This window comes from Lepidochelys kempii, chromosome 5 (genome assembly GCF_965140265.1).
Source record: "Lepidochelys kempii isolate rLepKem1 chromosome 5, rLepKem1.hap2, whole genome shotgun sequence".
NCBI classification, from domain to species: domain Eukaryota; kingdom Metazoa; phylum Chordata; order Testudines; family Cheloniidae; genus Lepidochelys; species Lepidochelys kempii.
In genome coordinates, this window is record NC_133260.1 from 70,143,880 (window position 1) to 70,158,010 (window position 14,131).

The window sequence follows — 14,131 nt, forward strand, 5'->3', positions numbered from 1 at the left end:
GAAATCATCATGGGATGCCCTATGCGAACAATGGCTACTATTACCCCAGCCCCAGACCTAAACCTAACTCACAGCACGCTCCTCCAGTACTGCAAAGGGTTAATGCAAGCTGTGAGCTCCTCCCATTCGCAGGTGCGAGCAGCTTGGCCGACGGAACCCACCTCTGCTGCCTGTCACTCTCTTGAGCCTGGTGATTGGGTCTACCTGCGGCACCACCTTCGGAAGCACGCCTTGGAACCCCGGTGGAAGGATCCATACCAGGTACTGCTCACCACCCAGACAGCAATGAAATTATCCGGCATCGCTGCATGGATCCACGCCTCACAGTGTAAGCCAGCGCCACCTCAAGGAGACCAAGCACCTCTGCAAGACCACGCAGAACCAGCTTCAACCCCAGAAGACAGAGGAACAGCCTGCAATACCTTACAATCTGCGCTCTTGTAAGGGTTGCCAGAAGCAGAGGGTAAGCAGACAGCAGGATCCAACAAACAAGAAGCAGTAGCGAGCCTAGCGCCTGCTGCCTGGTGGACGTAAAACTGTGACTGCGGTTCCCTCGAAAGGGGTTGTCGGAACCAGAAAGGGTCCTGCTTCCAACATGTGTCCTTTGAGAAGCTTAATCTTCAGCTACTGTGTCCTAAGGGTCTGGGGAATCCAGAGTGACAGTGACAATTCTTTCATCCAACAACAGGTGCAGATAGCCCAGATCCTGAATATTTCTAATTGCTGGGTCTGCAGCCACATCCCAGCTCACTCACAAGCTAGTATCCCCACCATGGCAATCCCTTTGAATTCCTCAGAGCTTGCTGGAGAACCCTATCCACTTAAAAGGACATGGAAGGAAAATGACACTTGGGGGCTGGGAAAAACATATGTTCCTAAACTTATAAGTGTGGTGAAAGGAAAGGGCCAATGGTGCTGGGTGTGTAATGGGACAGGGCTGAATCTAGGGAGGAGCAGCTGTCTCCAGTACATCGTGTCCCATGGTGTATGGGACTATTCAAACAAGGTTGGAGAATGGTGAACCGGGTATGGAAAGATAAACTTCCTCTCAACCTGGGATCAAACCAAAGATTCAATCTCTTGCTCCCCCTACAGCCTCCCTGAGAAAAACAGCACCATCTACAAATGTCATGTGAATGCTACCTCTTCTCCCAGTGAAAATCATCCTGTGCCCTTTGTGGGATACTATTCCTCCTTCGTAAATTCTTACATGTCAAAGGGTTGCAGTCAACCCTTCCCAGCTTTAATGGGACATCATTGGGTTTGTGGGGAAAATGCTTACACTGTGTTACCAGCAAATTGGTCAGGTATCTGTTATCCTGCTCAGCTTTTCCCACAATTCCGGGTGCTTCAATCCCTCCCACGAAATCGCCTCCGTAATTTCAGGTGAAAAAGGAGGGACTTGCCAGATGCTAAACGGTATGTGGATAAGATAAGCCCCCTAACTTGGGAAGAAGCTGTTGGCATTTCTTTAGTCCCAGTAGGGGGGGTAATCCACCATGCAAAAAGGCTTTTAAGGTTACAAGCGGTGATTGAGATCATGGCCAATGAAACAGGAGACAGCTTAAAAGCTCTAGCCAAAGAAGCAGGAGCGGTCCGACAACTGGCCCTCCAAAACCGTCGGGCATTAGATATAATACTGGCAGCCAAAGGAGGGACCTGTGCTCTAATTGGAACAGAATGCTGTGTATACATACCTGATAATACTAATGAGGTAATAAATCGTGCTAGCCATCTGGAGCAAATTGCATCCCTTCCCCACGAAGAACCAAGTTCCTTGTGGAAATGGATAAGTAACTTATTCAATTTCTCTAGTCTGGGAAACTGGTTGTTTCAAGGAATCCTGACTATCCTATTTGGAATTCTAATAATCTTTGTGTGTTTTCAATTGATTTCTTGTATCCAAAACTGCACAAGACACACCATCCATCAGGTTACCCCTAACCAGAGTGCTAATCTAATGTTGTTAAATGTCACCACTGAAAGTAATGAAAAAGAACGATTGATGTATGGAATCCAGTAAGTCATTGGTCATGGGCGTAGCCTTGACCAAAAGGGGGGATTGTGGAAGTATAACATTGTATAAGGGGACATGCTGGATACATTGTATATGAGAGGGCATGCCAAAACATGTTAAAAGTATCTGAGGGAGCACACGTAGGGACAGTTAGCTTTTGAATGGAGAAGCAATTAAGATAGAGCCAGCACATCTAAGAAGCAGGCATCAGAATGGAAGGTGTGAAGGGCAATTAGTTAACTGGAAGCTGTTAAAGGAGATTGTTAAGGGTGGCAGGTAATTGAAGATACGTGATTGGTCTCAGGGATCTCGAAGGGTGGTGACAAATCTTTTTCTTCTTTTGTCTGTAACTTCTCTGTAACTTGTTCTCCAAAAAACTGTATAAATTCAAAGACACAAGCCCCACTCGGGGGGCTCACTTCTAAATGTATTAGCAGAGCAGCTTTGCTAATAAAACAGAGTGGTCTGATAAATTGTGAGTCTGAGTCAAACTTTGACAGTAGTAATAATCAGGATGGCCCATTTCCAACAGTTGACAAGAAGGTGTAACAGTCTACATAGCCAGACAATCCTGCTGTTAGGGTGCCGATGCCTGAGATGATGGGGCATCCAGGATTTCTGGCTGTGTAGACTCCCTCCTCAGGCCCTCCTCTACCAGCACTCCTAGCTATCTTCGAGATGCCACTGACTTCCTGAGGAAACTACAATCCATTGGTGATCTTCCTAAAAACACCATACTGGCCATTATGGATGTAGAAGCCCTCTACACCAACATTCCACACAAAGATGGACTACAAGCTGTCAGGAACAGTATCCCCGATAATGTCACGGCAAACATGGTGGCTGAAATTTGTGACTTTGTACCACCCACAACTATTTCACATCTGGGGACAATGTATACCTTAAAGTCAGCAGCACTGCTATGGGTACCCGCATGGCCCCACAGTATGCTAACATTTTTATGGCTGACTTAGAACAACGCTTCCTCAGCTCTCTTCTCCTTATGCCCCTACTCTGCTTGTGCTACACTGATGACATCTTCATCATCTGGACCCATGGAAAAGAAGCCCTTGAAGAATTCCACCATGATTTCAACAATTTCCATCCCACCATCAACCTCAGCCTGGATGTGTCCACACAAGAGATCCACTTCCTGGACACTACAGTGCTAATAAGCGATGGTCACATAAACACCACCCTAAACCGGAACCCTACTGACCACTATACTTACCTACATGCCTCCAGCTTTCATCCAGACCACACCACATGATCCATTGTCTACAGCCAAGCTCTACAATACAACCGCATTTGCTGCAACCCCTCAGACAGAGACAAACACCTGCAAGATCTCTATCAAGCATTCTTAAAACTACAATACCCACCTGCTGAAGTGAAGAAACAGGTTGACAGAGCCAGAAGAGTACCCAGAAGTCACCTACTACAGGACAGGCCCAACAAAGAAAGCAACAGAAAGCCACTAGCCGTCATCTTCAGCCCCCAACTAAAACCTCTCCAGTGCATCATCAAGGATCTACAACCTATCCTGAAGGACGATCCCTCACTGTTACAGGTCTTGGGAGATAGGCCAGTCCTTGCTTACAGACAGGCCCGCAACCTGAAGCAAATACTCACCAACAACCACATACCACACAACAGAACCACTAACCCAGGAACCTATCCTTGCAAGCCCGTTGCCAACTGTGTCCACATATCTATTCAGGGGACATAGTCATAGGGCCTAATCACATCAGCCACACTATCAGAGGCTCGTTCACCTGCACATCTACCAATGTAATATATGCCATCATCTGTCAGCAATGCCCCTCTACCATGTACATTGGCCAAACCGGACAGTCTCTATGTAAAAGAATAAATGGACACAAATCAGATATCGGGAATGATAACATTCAAAAACCAGTCGGAGAACACTTCAATCTCTTTGGTCACTTGATTACAGACCTAAAAGTCGCAATACTACAACAAAAAAACTTCAAAAACAGACTCCAATGAGAAACTGCTGAATTGGAATTAATTTGCAAACTGGATACCATTAAATTAGGCTTGAATAGAGACTGGGAGTGGATGGGTCATTACACAAACAAAAAACTATTTCCCCATGCTTATTTTTCCCCCCTACTTTTACTCACACCTTCTTGTCAACTTTTGGAAATGGGCCATCCTGATTATCACTACAAAGGATTTATTTTTCTCTTGCTGATAATAGCTCACCTTAACTGATTACTCTGTTTTTTCATGTTCTCTGAGAAAAAATGTATATAATCTATATCTTCCTACTGTATTTTCCACTGCATGCATCCAGTGAAGTGGGTTTTAGCCCATGAAAGTTTATGCTCAAATAAATTTGTTAGTCTCTAAGGTGCCACAAGTTTCTTTTTGCTAATACGGACAAACACAGCTACCACTCTAAGAGAAACAAGTTTTGTTTACATTTATAGGAGATAAATGCTGTCTGCTGCTTATTTACAATGTCACCTGAAAGTGGGAACAGGCGTTCACATGGCACTTTTGTAGCCAGCATTGCAAGGTATTTACATGCCAGATATGCTAAACATTCATATGCCTCTTCATGCTTTGACCACCATTCCAGAGGACATGCTTCCATGCTGATGCTTTAAAAAAAAAAAAAAAAGCATTAATTAAATTTGTGACTGAACTTCTGGGAAGAGAATTTGTATGTCTCCTGCTCCATGGTTTTATCTGCCTCCTGCCATATATTGTTTTGTTATGGTAGTCTCGGATGACTAGGCCAGCATAAGTTTGATTTAAGAACACTTTCACTGCAGATTTGACAAAACAAAGAAGGTTCCAATAGCAGATTTCAAAAGGTAGCTATAGCATTCAACCCAAGGTTTAAGCATCTGAAGTGCCTTTCAAAATCTGAGAGGGGCGAGGCATGGAGTATGCTTTCAGAAATCTTAAAAGAGCAACACTCTGATGCAGAAACTACAGAACCCGAACCACCAAAAAGGAAAATCAACCTTCTGTTGGTGGCATCTGACTGCCTTGTTTTTGCTTCAGGAAGACAGGATATCATCCTTCTGTCCTTTTGTAGAATGTTAGATAATCTCAACTTCCAGTCCTCAGTGAAGATTGTTGACTTTGGATGGTCTGACGTCTCGTGGGCATGCTTGACATCCTTGTAGGTTGCATTGGGTATGTCCTGCGCAGAATTCTCACCCTTCCACTGATGTTCGGAGAAATTTTTTGCAGCTGCTACTCTGAGTACTTATAGCAGTTGGAGACCTCAGCATGCTTTGAATGCCTCCTGCTTATCTTTTCCTTGCATGATCAAAATCTCCTCAGTTCCCTCCTGTTTATTCATAGCCAATTCCTTCTCTTGTGACATCTGCAGTAGCGATGTCCAAATCCAGTTGTCCAAGAACTCTTCAGCCTTTCTAATGCTACATAGTGTAAATAGCTGTCCTTAAAGATCATAGTTCTTTTTTTCCAATATGGCTATCAACTTGCACTTCATGCAGAGGAAGCCTCTCTTGTGTTTCGGCAAGAAACATAGTATATCCCTTCTGGGTCACAATAAACTTCCATTATAATGGTTTCTGAAGCACAAATGTACGTAGAAAGAGAATTCCTGAATTCCCATCTAAAAACTCCCTCGAACTGCTCTGATAGCATAATCAGGAGTTCACCTTGCACCTGGTCAGCATGGCCCCTCATTAACAGGGAGAGATTAATACTCAGACTTCCAACATCCCGTCTGATGTGAGACAAAAATTCCATTCACACAGCATGTCCAGAGTTGCAACAAATAGACCAAAATCTCTGCATACCTAGGTTCTTCCTTCCAAGCACAGGATCTGTATCTCCTTAGAAACTCCCATGATAACCTGCTTCTGTTTGCCCAAAAATAAGATTAGTATTTAAAGCAAAAGTTCAAAAATAAACATTTAAACAATGGAAATTCACATGTAGGATAACGCAAACAATCTTAATACTTTCCCTTTTGCTCTGTGTGGGCTGTTTAACCATAACCCTTAATCCTTCCTGCTTCAGCTAGATGCTTCTATGCTTGAACGTTTTTTTACTTTGCAAGCTCCAGACTTGCAGCAGGTTGGGCAAAAGAGCATTGTATTTCCAGCCCTTTGCAACTCCAGTTCACTGTCTCTGCTTGGTGAGTTCAGCTGCTTTCACGGCCTCTGTCGTCATTTAGGCCTTCATCAGTTCCATGTTAAAAGTCCCTGTGGGATTTTCCAGAGGGTATTCAGTCTGATAGCATATTGCACCCTTGTCACCTTCTTTGCAAGTCTACGGATACAGCACTTGCCAGTGTGGTTAAATGTGGTTCACAAATCAAGTACTCATTATCTCCTGATAGGATTGAGATTCTCTACTGTGGTGGGCTCAACTAGAGAGTGTGTTTTGAAAAGATGGGTGCCTTTCTTCTTGTCTACTTCTCAGATAAGGACAGGCACAGATGTGTTCAGGAACGCATCTGTGAGCCCCCACCATTTGTGGTCTTCAGTTACCTCAGGAGTCTAGACTTTGTATAAATTTGTTAGAGCTAGGGCCAGCAGGCTGCTCTTATTTTTTTTTTTTTTCTCCATAGATCATATGACATCTAGTGCAGTTTGTCAGACAGCATGGTTAAAATATATTGCTTGAACACATGTCATGCTTGGCCATCTCTCCAGGAATGAGGCTTCTGAAATGAAGTGTCTTGTTTGCTTTCTGCAGCTTTCTGCAGAACAATAACCTGCCCACCTCTCAACATACCATTGTTGATGATCTGAATTGGAAGATTGTGGATCAGCTTGAGTGATGGCTCAAACCCAATGTGTTTGTTCTGATATTTGGAATGGGGCTCCTTCGGATACAAACTTTTTTGATATGAATCAGAGCAGCCGGTATTTGGGGTCCTGCCTGAGAGTGGGTAAGGACCCTTGGTGCATACCAACACCTTTCTTTTATGTTAAGGCATGTTGGGTTCCTTTTATGTCTTTCCTCAATTTCCTCTTTCCACCAGAATATTGAAGAAAATTGGGCAAGATTAAGCCCGAGTGAGCTCAGACACAGTTGCTTGACCACTGCAGGCTGTTTATAAAAGCTGCTGGCTCTGTCCAGAGAACAGCCATTCGTTTTCCCCTTTAAGTCAGCTCCCTTGACCCAGTAGTCTGGCAGAGTCATGTGTCTGCATCTCAAGTCACTTATTCTAACAACATGGTTATTGGATTCCTATGCAAAATGTCCTGGTCTTGTGAGGAAACCAAGATAGTTCTATTGTAGTGCAGAAGGGCTTTCATTAAGTGTTGTGCTGATCAAATGCAATTATTAAGTAATTTGTTCAAAGCAGAGCTCTTGACTTGATTTCCTATTTGGTTCCAGTTAGCATTAACAGAAGGAGAAAGTAAAAGATATGACTACTACTATCATAATATCTGAGTGTGTCACAATTTTTAAGTAATTTAATGTATTTATTTTCGAAACACTCTGAGGTAGCTATCCCCCATTTTACAGATAAGGAATTGAACAGAACAGAGACTAAGTGACTTACCAAGGTCACACAGGAAATATGTGATAGAGTAAGGCAGTGTTTCCCAAACTTGGGACGCCGCTTGTTCAGGGAAAGCCCTTGGCGGGCCGGGCCAGTTTGTTTACCTGCGTGTCTGCAGGTTCCGCCGGTTGCAGCTCCCACTGGCTACGGTTCGCTGCCGCAGGCCAATGGGGGCTGCAGGAAGTGGCGCGGGCCAAGGGACATACTGACCTCCGCTTCCCGCAGCCCCGTTGGCCTGGAGCGGCTAACCACGGCCAGTGGGAGCCGCGATTGGCCGAACCTGCGGACGTGGCAGGTAAACAAACTGGCCCGGCCTGCCAGGGGCTTTCCCTGAACAAGCGGCATCCCAAGTTTGGGAAACATCGGAGTAAGGAATTGAACCTGCATCTCTCAAGTCCTAGGCTAAGACCCTGCCTGCTGGACCATCCTTCTATTCTACTGTCCCTGGCAATTGTAGAGATTTATTAAGCGCTATTTTTGCCTGTCATATTGCTGTGAAGGACAGACAGAGTTCTGGTGAAATAGTATTTAATGGATCTTAAGACTTTCTTCCTCCTACTCATTAAAGTTGGTGTCCGTTACCTTTGACAGGAGGGTCTTAGAGATGCAGACACAGACAGCCTCATGAATCTTAAACCATATTTCACAAAGAGAAGGTGGTACTTGCCCCTCACACCACTATCTGACAAAAGTGATATTTCACTTTCATCTGAATAAGCTAATATCACAGCCTGTCTTTTTCCCCTTTCCCATAACCCCATACTGTCCTGGAGAGGCAAAAGTACTTGCCTTTTATGTCAGAACAACTTTGGCTTTCTAAGTGGCCTTGTACTAAGTAATAGCTAATCAGACTATTTTGTGGCCTTCATAGAAAAATGTAATGGTCAAGCTATCTTGGCTCAATCTGTGTAAGTGGAGAAGACTCCGCATCTAGTCCTGTTATGAACTAACTTGATCCTTTTGACCCTATTGATGCTTCTGTGCCTGAATGCCTTAGGGCTTATTTATCTAAAGGGATGACAGACTTAAAAGAATGTAGTTGCTGTGTACCCTTAACTGAAATCTTTAGGGTTCTGTGTGGCATTTGAGTCATATCTACTTTAATTGTATCTTTTTGACAATGCATGAAGGGCAGATAGGAGTTTTGGGAAGACAGTGATTCAGTTTGAGTTATTGGAGGTCCTCAGATCACCTTCTCAAAGAGGTCATTGCTACCTTGGGGCTTTGTGGGGGCAACTCCATGTAGAAGAAACAAGTGGTTACTTACCTGTGGTGACTCTTGTTCTCAAACTGTATTGCCACCTGAAGCCACGCTTACTGTCTCCGCTTCTTATTTAGGGGCTCATCTAACAGAAGGGCTTCTGCTTGTAGAGAGCATGGAAGATCTCTTAGGTGGTATGTGGTATTTATGCTTGTGCCTGCATGGCTTTAGGCAAGTGACTCCTGCAGTGTATGCCTGGATGCAAACCAGTTGTAAAATAAATTACTATAGATAAGTGAGCTTTTGTTTTAGATTAGGTCAGGTTGTATTTGTTTTTGTGAGAAGGGACTGAATGATCAGTATAAATGTTGTAAGCCTTAGATGTGAGGCTACGTGGTCTTTGCTTTATGCTGAGGAATGTTCAGTCTCTGAGTGTTTATGTGGTCCTCAACAGTATATTGAGTGCCTCACAATCAGTGAATTTTATTCACACAATACCCTTGTGAAATAGAAGCCACCTGTGTGCATCAGCACCAAGGTATATTGGACCTTCCCGTCTTGGACCTTCCCTCAGTAGCTTTTAGGGTGTTAGTTCATTTACAATACAGAGTGTCCGCAGCAACAATTACTAGTTGAATTGCATCTCTAGTATCAGTATTGTGAAGTTTCAGGAAAGGTGAGTCCAGTGCAGACAAAGCTTTGTGGCAGTCTAAACCAAGCCACTCGACTGGTCTCTATACTCTTGCTGTTGTCCATAAATTACATAATATGCTGTAGTATATAAAATGAGAAATTAGCTATGATAAGTACAAACTGAGCTATCTTTAATTTGTTTTGTCTTACTTAAAACAAAAGAATAAACCTTTTGAGTGATCGCGATCTTACTGTCAACAGATCTCTACAGATGAAAGCCTGGCCCCATGTAGGTGTCAACTTATGAAATTGTGTGCTATCTCTGATTCATTAGTGACAAGTCAGTTTTCTCTAAATTGATACCCTCTTTCCATGAGTGTTGCTGTTTAGTCAGATAAATTCTCACTGTGCTATGTAAACATTCATTCTATAACCTTTTTCTGAGGTGGGATATGACTCGGATCAGAAAATATAACTGCAACATTCCGTTGTGGTTTATTTCTCTAATTTTGGGTGTGTAAAGAAAGTTAAATCTGTGAGCTAGAAAAAGAAAATTGACTTGATGTGCCCTTAGACACATTAGCATATTGCTATAAAGAGGGTTTAAAGTAGTTTGATCTCTATAAATTAGTGTTAGTGCCAAAACCTGAGATCCTTGCTCGGTTTTTGTTCATTACATTTTCGGTTGCCTAAGGATAAGATTACCCGGTGACTGCCTATGCTTTAATGACATTTTGCATAATCCAAGGACCTGGAGACTTGGCCAAAAGTTAACTGAAGGTTAATCTTTTGTATATGATTTTTGAATCATCCTTTTAATGTTCTGTTAACTGTTTTGGTACTCTGGCAACAATATAAAACCATTTGAGGTTTTACAGATAATGATGCTTTCACAGAGTGCATTACTGATATAGACCTGATTAACTACATAAAATTTTAAAAAACTTTGATTTCATTGCGAAGTATGGGGATCCAGCTGAGCTCTCTTTGGAAATGGAAATAACTTATTTTTTTCAGAATTTGAAACCATAAAGTGTTATGTTCAAACAATGTGATATTTGCTCTTCCTAGATCTTTTTCCTTCAGTAATATGGAGCATATAAAGTTAGTTTCTAACAAAATAAGTGGGTAACAGCTTTGTGTTTTTGAAATTGGTTCGAGAATAAAAATGTAGAAACATGGTTCTCCAAACTCTAACTAGCAAAGTCAGATGTAATTCCTGAAGTATGACTTCAACACAAGATTTTCTCCATATAAAATTGTCCATTAGTGTCTGAATTCTGCAGGCATCTCATTTTGGAGAGCTTCATTTACTGAGACCTCCGTTATCTGAATAAACTTCATATCTCTTGTTTGACTTGAACAAGTATTTTATTAAGGAAGAGAGCACCTACGGAAGCAGCCTTAAACATATCAGCCAACAAAGATGTTTCCTATAGTTTTGACTAGACTTTGGCTGTTTGTTCCATCCCACTTGTGTCTGCTGTCTTTGTAGTCTCTTTATCTCAGCTTCACATCACACCTGCCCTCAGACCTTCCTCTTCTCTCTCTCCTCACTTGTTTTGTCCCCTCACCTTCTCTGTTCTCTTGACTTTCCATTTCATTAATCCCTTCCTAACAGTCCACCCTCCTGCCAGAAAAAAATTGTGCAACTAGATATCTCATATGCCACCATCACGCTGGTCGATTTGCTTGTATTTATATATCCCTTTCCCCTACCCTTTGTCTTTGCAGTTTAGATTGTAAGTTCTTGGAGCAGGGACTGTCTATTGCTGTGTATATGAACAGTGCTCAATACAATTAACCCTTGATCTTGGTTGGTCCCCAGTCATTATCATACTAAGCATGAATTGTGCTGCTGTAAGTTAGATTGGTCTTCAGTTACCCATTAAAAAATATATTTTTTTAAGAGCAACAGCCAGCATTTAATGCTGGATTTTAATGAACACAGCAGTGTTTTTTTCAGTAATGGAATTGTGCACTATATCCGTTTTATGAATTCATGCTGTACATTCCTTTTACTCTTTTTAGATGTTGGATGTCTATGACATTCTTCCTTTCGATAATCCAGATGGTGGAGTTTGGAAACAAGGATTTGATATCACGTACAATGAAAATGAATGGGATGATGAACCTCTTCAAGTGTTTGTTGTGCCTCACTCACATAATGATCCAGGTAATACACTGCCATATGGATTTGAAATCTGAGTATTTAGCAACTTGAGTTAAGATATATAGGACTGCAGCCTTCTTTTGGTGTTAGGGTTTGGGCTTTCCTGAATCATGCTGCCTAGTGTATTGGGTGTCGATTCACCAAAGCATTTGAGCACGTTTTAGTTTAGCCCATTGACTTCACTGGAACAACTCATGTGATTAATTATTAGCTGGATCAGAGCCTTAATGGTGGCATTTTGTATTGGAGCGTAGTATGGAATTTCTAGATGCTCACCACTGTTAAGTCAAATGGAACTACACATTACTGCATTAAATAAGTTCATTTTAATAAGATTTTTTTACCAGCATGTAGAAGAAGAAAAATGTCAACTTTGATAGTTGTTTAACTATTTTTAGTGCAAGCTACCAGTAATGATTAATAGGCTTGTATCTTTGGAAGAGTGATACTGGGGAATCTAAATTTCTGTGGTTTTCGTCTTCATTGCTCATACTTAAAGTGGTTAGCAAATGTAATCTCCCTTATCCCCCCAAGATGAGTTAGTTTCTAATGACTATGTGAGGTTAAAAGTGCCACAGACCTATAAAGTTTATATAACAGAGCAATGAGTGCAAAAGGCAACCTGTTTGGTACATAAAACTAAAATTCAGGTAAATTGCCTGCCACAATTCAGATTTCTCTTCAGCAAATCTACATTCCGTGTACCTGAGTGGGGAGAGGGGAAGAAGTAGCTTAAAGTCAGATACCTAGTGTTCCTCTGAGGGAGAAAGGGATGTATGTGGCCATCTTTAGATGACCTAGGACTGAGGGAACAAAGGTCTGTTTTCAAGAACACTGTTTCTTGGTGAATTGGGAGGGAACCCAGCTCCAGTCCTCAGTGTCTGCAACATCTAGGGATGGTTTTAATGTAGAATCCCCACCATCTGCCACTACCATTTTAAACATTGTATCAACTAAGCATACTAGGCAGGTGATTCTCAAACAGATGTATGTATATCCCTGGGGGTACACAGAGGTCTTCCAGGGAGTACATCAATTCATCTAGTTATTTGCCTAGTTTTACAGCAGACTACATAAAAATCACTAGGGAAGTCAGTACAAACTAAAATTTCATATAGACAATGACTTGTTTATACTGCTCTATATACTCCTTACTGAAATACACTATTATATTGAAAATGATTTATTTTATAATGATATGGCAACAATGAGAAAATAAGCAATTTTTCAGTAATAGTGTGCTGTGTCACTTTTCTGTATTTTTGTCTGATTTAGTAAGCAAGTAGTTTTTAAGTGAGGTGAAACTTGGGGGTACGCAAGACAAAATCAGACTCCTAAAAGGGGTATGTAGTCCTGAAAGGTTGAGAGCCACTGTACTAGACATTGTGGTGCTTAAAACATAACAGTTGGCAGGCAGGCTGTGTATACTATACACTCTCGTGATGCTGCTAATAGTGATGGGGCTGAACCAGTGTTAGCAACTGTGGCGTCTTTTGAAAAGCATTTGTAGTGTGGAAAGGGGCAAGCTGAGGCTTTGTCTACATGGAATATTTTTATACTGGTATAAACTAAGATGTGAATTTAAACGAATATAGTTCTACCGGTGTAACCCCCTGTGTGAATAGTTATTCTGGAATAAGAGTTTTTCAGTTTTGCTTAAGTTGCTTTGGAAGGGGTGTAAACTAATGTTTTAAAAAAATAAGTGGTGGGGAGGGAACAAAAAGCTACTCTTAATCCAGAATGTGCCCATACAGGGAATCTATACCAGTATAACTGTAACACTTTCCCATGTAGACAAATCATGAGAAGGTTAGCCCTACTCATTGGTTTGTAAACACACACAAGACTTCAGTTGATGAGAGGGGAGGAGAATCTACTTAGCACTAATTATAACAATTTGAATCTTACAATTTAAATAATTAAGTCTTTCCTGCTATGATTCTTTCCAAGTATAATTTCATTGATGAATTCTTTCTAAATAGCTTTTTAATATTTGTAGTACTATGGATCAGACTGAAATATATATCAGCAGTCTACAGCATGACGCATTTTGAAATTATCAGACATCAAGAAATAGCAGAAAATAAATCTTATTTGGCATTGCATAATACATTTTTGATAGAAGTGTCCCAAAAACAAACACTAAGCACACTGTATGTGATATAAATGATCCAATATAACATATTATGAGCAGCCCCTTCTTGTCTTTCTTTTTGCTCAGTACCCCATTGTACTTTATTAAACTTTCCCAGACATACTAAAGTAAAGAGTAGCCTGCATTACATTAAAGCACACCTGTAGTATGCATCAGTAGGGTCTACGTGGACCAATTAATGCTCAGCAAGTTAGTGTGCTTTAGAAATCATGCCCCATGTAGCGAGTACTGATGCACCATGTAGAAAAGCCCTGAGAGGACAGGCAAAATGTAACACTTTCCCATGGTAGGATTTGGTAGGATTTTTTTCAAAAATTGTCAGACATAAATAACTCATTCCTTTTATAGTTTGTTTAAATAACACAATGATATATACAGGAATAAAAATTAATTACAGTTTAAAGATTACAAGAAATGGAAAT

General features: G+C 41.4%; 1 protein-coding gene across 2 annotated transcripts in view; it reads left to right on the top strand.

Moving 5' to 3' along the window:
- The window catches only part of MAN2A1 (mannosidase alpha class 2A member 1), a 207,814-nt gene that overhangs the window by 26,560 nt on the left and 167,123 nt on the right, over window positions 1-14,131 (top strand). The window contains exon 3 of one of the 2 annotated variants that reach the window (XM_073344670.1): window positions 11,413-11,557. The exons of the other annotated variant lie outside the window; for it this stretch is intronic. Coding sequence (XP_073200771.1) covers window positions 11,413-11,557 — 145 coding nt within the window. The remainder of the gene's footprint in view (window positions 1-11,412; window positions 11,558-14,131) is intronic. 2 annotated transcript variants of the gene reach the window in all.